This window comes from Semicossyphus pulcher, unplaced genomic scaffold (genome assembly GCF_022749685.1).
Source record: "Semicossyphus pulcher isolate SPU_LCO1_2020_fin unplaced genomic scaffold, fSemPul1.0.p SCAF_10, whole genome shotgun sequence".
Taxonomy (NCBI): Eukaryota; Metazoa; Chordata; class Actinopteri; order Labriformes; family Labridae; genus Semicossyphus; species Semicossyphus pulcher.
This window is the reverse complement of record NW_027211604.1, coordinates 3,515,536-3,521,472: the sequence shown is the minus strand read 5'-3', so window position 1 is coordinate 3,521,472 and position 5,937 is coordinate 3,515,536. Positions and strand designations below refer to the sequence as shown.

General features: G+C 39.6%; 1 protein-coding gene across 2 annotated transcripts; it reads right to left on the bottom strand.

The window, feature by feature from the left end:
* LOC138602768 (uncharacterized) lies at window positions 1–4,523 on the bottom strand. 2 transcript variants are annotated; one of them, XM_069674342.1, is made up of 9 exons: window positions 4,485–4,523; window positions 3,135–3,684; window positions 2,697–2,747; window positions 2,453–2,500; window positions 2,287–2,315; window positions 2,172–2,192; window positions 1,656–2,081; window positions 634–864; window positions 1–459 (listed from the first exon to the last, which is right to left on the bottom strand). In XM_069674342.1, exons 2-9 carry the CDS (start codon window positions 3,430–3,432, stop codon window positions 208–210), a joined length of 1,356 nt encoding a protein of 451 aa, XP_069530443.1. In that variant the 5' UTR covers window positions 3,433–3,684; window positions 4,485–4,523; the 3' UTR covers window positions 1–207. The 2 variants fall into 2 exon arrangements, with proteins under 2 accessions (XP_069530443.1, XP_069530439.1); XM_069674338.1 differs by lacking the exon at window positions 4,485–4,523 and having other exon boundaries at window positions 3,135–3,692.
* Window positions 4,524–5,937: the final 1,414 nt, after the last annotated feature.

Sequence of the window (5,937 nt, the reverse complement as noted above, 5' to 3'; positions counted from 1 at the left end):
TATGATTTTAGTTGAAACCAGTAACATGCACATGTAAAGTACGAACCTGCTTCCAAAATTATTTCTCCCCTTTTCCCGTCGACAAGAAGAAAAAACATTAGATAGAAAGATAGATATTTATTGGAAATTTGAATACATTTATATAAAAATGATAGCTCCGGTCATTTGTAAAACCTTCTTAACATAATCAAATTATTTTTACATCTTTTAAGCAGCTGTAATTTTCTTTATCCTATTTCCTTTGATTTCTGCCTCCGCATTGAGATTCAGTTTTTTGAGCAGATTTTCATTAAAATCACCGTCCAGTTTGATGTCAAATTCCTTCGCCAGAAGTTTAGATGCCACAACGAGTGTGTGCACCTGTTGGTTGAACTCTGCCTCCAGTTGAGTCTCCTTCTTTGTGGCTTTTATGATCCCTATGATCTGGATGTTCTCTTGGTGGACGCCCGCACTTTTAACCTGCATAAAGACAGAGACACTCAGTCAATGTTCTGGAATACACCTCAGTACAGCTAAAAACATGAGCAGGGTGTCATCTCGTAATGAAGACTAATGTGTCTCTTTCTGCACAGAATGGACTACAAACATGTCTGACTCGAGGAGAAACACAGCTCAGAGGATTAGTGCAGTCACCTTGTGAATTTTGGTGAATACAGTCGAGTTCATCGACCTGGTTTCATGAAACTGATGGCTCTTGATGTTGGTGATCTTAATGACGTCTCCCACAGTTAAATCTTTGCTCTGCTGCGTCTCATCGCCCCATATGAAGATCCAGATGGCATCAGTCTCATCTTTTAGTTTGAAACGTTGCCTCTTTTTCTTCTCCTGCTGGTAAGACACCTTAATGTCTTCGATTGGATCAATCTAAACAAAAACAGCAAGATGAGATCATGAGCATGTTTCATGTTGGTGTTTGAATCCCATAAGAACCTTGATCACTCCCCAGATCAAAGCAAACATTTATTTTTGTGGACCTGTTTGACTCAAACTACTTGATTACTTTCATCTCTCATTCTGATATTATTAAAGTTGTTACGGCCATCAGACATTTCCCTACTGTAAATACTGGCATTGTAACACAGTCTGTCATATGTTGTTCTTGTTGCTGTGTGTCTGTCTCTCTTCCTATCAGCCTTCCTGTCTCCCTGTCTATTTATTTGCCGTTCTTTCTATCTGTCTCCATGTATGTCTTTTTCCTGTCTCTCTGTCTGTCTGTTCTCTTTCCCTGTCTGTCTGTCTTTCTCCCTGTTTTTTGCTTGCCTGTCTCCCTGTCTCTGTGTATGTCTTTTTGTCTCCCTGTATGCCTGAGTGGCTTTCCCCCTGTCAGTCTATCTATCTGTCTGTGTGTCTGTCTCCCTCTCTCTCCTCTCTTAAGACTGACAAAGTGGAACACAGCAGGACGACATACTAGCTGCATTTTAGCCTCCCACCCTGAGCGTGATGTCAGGACACAATGGCCACAGTGGGATTCTGGTCAAACAAGCCTTTAAGCCCCCGACTCCCCAACTTCCTCCACAAATCATTATTGCCTTTGATACTAAGGACTAACATCAATGTCGCACCTTAAATTGTAGTAAAACAGAGATAGATCGTGTTACTCTGATGATATCTGGACAAAGTACAGAGCAGCTGAGCGTCTCGATGACTGAACTCACCTCTTCGACGGTTCCTTCCAGGCTCACATCCGTCCCGTCAGAACATGATTTGGCTTCAGCGACAGAGTAAGGAGGACTCTCAGGATAAATCAGCTTCCGAGCTTCCACCTCCACCTCCTCAGGGACTTGAACAGGTTTGGTTGACGACACTTTGCTCGATGTTGTGACCTTAACAACATTTTGATCTTTTATCAGGCGTCTGAACAGGTAGGAGCTCTCCTCCTTGATGTTTCGATAGTGCTCTTTCCCATAAACCATCACTTTAACGCTCGCTGTCCCGTCGGCCACCGCCATATAGAAGAAGAACTTCTTCTTCTTGTCCTTGGTTTGATATGTGCGCACCCCCGATTTCTGAACAACTTTCCCCACAATGGCTTCCGTCTCAAGAAGTACGTCTTTGGATTTCACATCACTGATGTTTTTCTTCTAAAGAGACAAAAAATCTCCATCAATTCTCCCAAATACAGAAATACAGGAAACATTAACGTAAAGAAGATTTAAAGACGAAGAACTTACCCAGGGACAATCGTTTCTCTCCTGCAAAACAAACATTTAACCAGTCGCGTTTTGAACCATTTTATTGTAATCTTAACGTTTCAGAGCGTTTAAAGCGACTGTGTTGAACTTTTACCTGGGCAGGTGGGCAGCTCCTCGGAGGCTCTTTAAAGGACAAACACACATCAGTCAGTGTTTTTACATCTCACCCTTTTCATCAGCAGACTTTCAGCCTTAAGGTTGAAAACATTCTGGGACAAACAATAAAGATAATCTGGATTAACTGTAGATTTGTTTCCTACCTGCCTGCTCATGTTCCTCCACCTGTTTGACGTGTTTTAGTGGCGTCGCTGTGTTCAAAGAAAAAAAATGTGTTGCCCAACAAAATTACATTGAAAGCAAATGTAAATATGCACATTAACGGCAGGCAACAAGAAATGAGCATTTTGGCATCGATTCCGTACAATGAGAGCAGATGGAGACATGTCGTCCATCTCAATCATTGGTCTGAACACACCTTTAGACACCTGCGTTCTGTTAACCCACCTACTGCAGGTTCTTCTTCCTCCTCCACAGCTTCGCGTTTCCTCTTCTCTCCTGAGAATCACATTTGAAATTGCAGTGATACTGATGTAAGAGAGACGAAACCAAGTCCGAGAAAACTTTCTGGACTTTAGTGAAAAGTCAGGGTGATGCTGTGAGCTGTTGTTTCATCTCACTATGCTGCATTAATAATTCAAGTTTTCCCAATCCTATTCAAACGTTTTGTACAACACAAACTGGAGGTTTTATCAGGATAAAACAACCCGTTGCCAAGATCTGATCCAATCTGTTCAGATTACTTTGGAACAACTGGGCCCTGACGATGGGTTGTGAGATTGCCACACATGCTTTTAAACTGCTGTCAGAGTCTCTGAAGATGGCAATACTTTAATTCTGGGCTTCCAAAACTAGCCGTTTAAAACTTTTATCAAATGAACTCACCCCTTTTTATTTCATGTTGCCTCTTCAGTTGGTCGACAAACGGTTGCAGCAGTTCCTGGACCGCAGCGTCCCTTCTTGGTATATTATCCATTGCTTCATTGACTGCAGAAATAGACTCTCGTAGTCCATAGTACTCAATGATTGTTGCAGGCATCTTTTCTTTTGATAAAAAGCTCTTCCTCTGACTTTTGGGGATTTTTTTCAAATATTCCAGCATCTTATTGTACTGGTTCTTATCCAGCTCCTCCAGGATGGACATCAGGGCATTCTTCCAGTCTTTCTCGGAAATCTCCGACATCTCTGACACCAAGAGATTCTACAACACAACAGTGATGTGATTGTAACCCTCTTTCTCTGTGTGTCCGTCAGCTGGAGGTAACTCTCTACACACAACTGGGACTCTGCGTTGTGTATTAATTGTGGATGAGTGGGTGATGTAGTGTAAAGAGAAGGAAGCGCTGGACGCAGGATTCAATTTGTGGTTGAGACCTGGACAGGTTTTATTCCCTTGCAGGTTCTCTAATGTCACAGTGGCTGCTGGCTTCATCACCTTCACAAGGTAGTGCAAACAAAGTCTGATTTAGAAGTTAATCGTTAACACAAACAATAATCTGACAAAGAATAATAATAATATTAAAATAAATATTACTGCCAGGCTAAATTAAACAAAATCAACACTCTAAAAAAAATAATAAATTGGCAACATAACAATAAATACCAAATTACATATTACTCCAACTTAAGTGCAAATGCTTTGCCCTGTTATGCTAGCCACCGATTTCCAACACGGCAAAGAAACATTTTTTACATTGGTAAGAACAACACAAGTTAACATTACTAACGTCACAAATTGTAGCTGAACACCTTAATAAACTGTATGCATGAACACATTCACTGAATATGCTGTATTAAACATGTTTTTTTATAATAATTTCGGCCGCCATTAATACCACTTACCTTCACAAGGTAGTGCAAACAAAGTCTGAAAAACATGGCGACCTGTGCGGAACAATATCGCCAACTACTTTGTCCTGTAAAGGACAAATAGCTGGAGTTGCTCATTTCTGCCAGCAATAGATAGCGCAACAATGACACCTTGTGGCCAATTCAAGGCTACTTCCTTACATGATTATTACTATTTATGAGACTTTTGTACAACAGCATGTCGGGAGAAAACAGACTTCTGAGCGAGATGTAACAAAACATATTGATTGGCATAGCAGCTAGCACCCGACTGACAATGTTACACAGAATTTCACAAACGTATGCACAGTTGTATACACCTGGACTTTCACCATTTCCTTGTTCAAACATCAAGCTGACTGTTTGATTAGTTGGTATTATACTCACTTTGTCCTTTTCTTTATGCAACTTTCATTGTTAATGTCGGATGTCATTGGCGGGAACAAGGAGTTCAAAGTAGCCTGCCTGCTTGTGACGCAGTAACAGAGGTGGAACAAATCTACTGAAGTAACGTTTTACCAACCTGCCCGATGCTCTAGTATATTAGAATAAATATTAAACTGTGTTTGGAGAGAGACTTCTCTTCATTTAATATTCTTTATCTCAAGTTCTAATGTTAATCCGCGTTAAATCCAGTTCAAGAATTACAGCTCACCCCTCCAAGGAACAATGGTTTAGCCCGCCCGTTGCCGGTCACACAAACACTTCGATTGTATTCAGAGAAACGTTCCTTCCAACGTCCACAGTCAGCCTCATATCTCCAGTCAGTCAGAGAAGAAGCGTCCGGACTCCATGTGAATGTGATCTTTTACAGGTGAAAGTCGTCCTGTATGTTTAAAACTTAATGAAAGCATTACTGATGCATAGTTTATGTTTATTTCTAAACGATGTGTTCCCCCAACGAAAAGGAAAATTGGAACTAATTTTCAATGAATCAAACAGCACAATGAACAAAACATCTTTTTTTTTTCTCCTTCAAAACTAACGAACTGTCAAGTTTGAAAAGTAGGCTTAAAATAGCAGCTGGGCACAGAAGGATCTTTGCATTTTAGATCAATTATAAATATCATTTATAATATGGGTAGTTTTGGCTGAGTCACTGTACCACCAGCTCTCAGCTCTTTATTCTGAATGAACAAAGAGATTCTGTTAATCTGTAAATGACCTAAATAATATTTCTCCGTTAGTGCCATTTTAAAGACCGATGCTTTTATTTTGAAAGGAAGGAGAAACCGTAAATGGCAAGGGCGTCTTCCAAAACGATAAATATCACAGTACTTTTTTATCACTTAACTGATAATGGCACAAGGTTTGTATATATTTTATTTCTCATGTAGATTAAAATGAAGTGACTTTATAACCTCCTTTTGAAGTTTTGCTCAGTTTGAGGATGAGTGTAAGCTAGAAAGGATGCTGCATTAGCTCTATGAATCGTATTTCCGGTCATTGAACAATGACCGAGTTATCACTCGGACTGAACGAAGAAATGCTGTTAACAAGTATGTCTTTTGTATTCATATTATATGGGGGAGAAGTGTGCTAAAAAATAAAGTTAAAATGCATATTGTGTTTATTTTGGTTTAATAAAGGTGACTAATTATCAATGTTTTAATTAATTATGCTGACATGCAGCACAGCCTACTTACTAAGGGTGTTTTGTCCTTTACTCAAGTACTTTTTTTTGCAACTTTATCTCCATTACATTTATTTGACAACTTAAGAGCAATCAGTTCCTGTTGCTCAACGTCTAAATATTCACTTAAATGTACTTCAAATAATTTAGACCAATCTTCATTCAAATAAAGAACAATTTCTAAAGCTGCACAAATAAAACCAATAA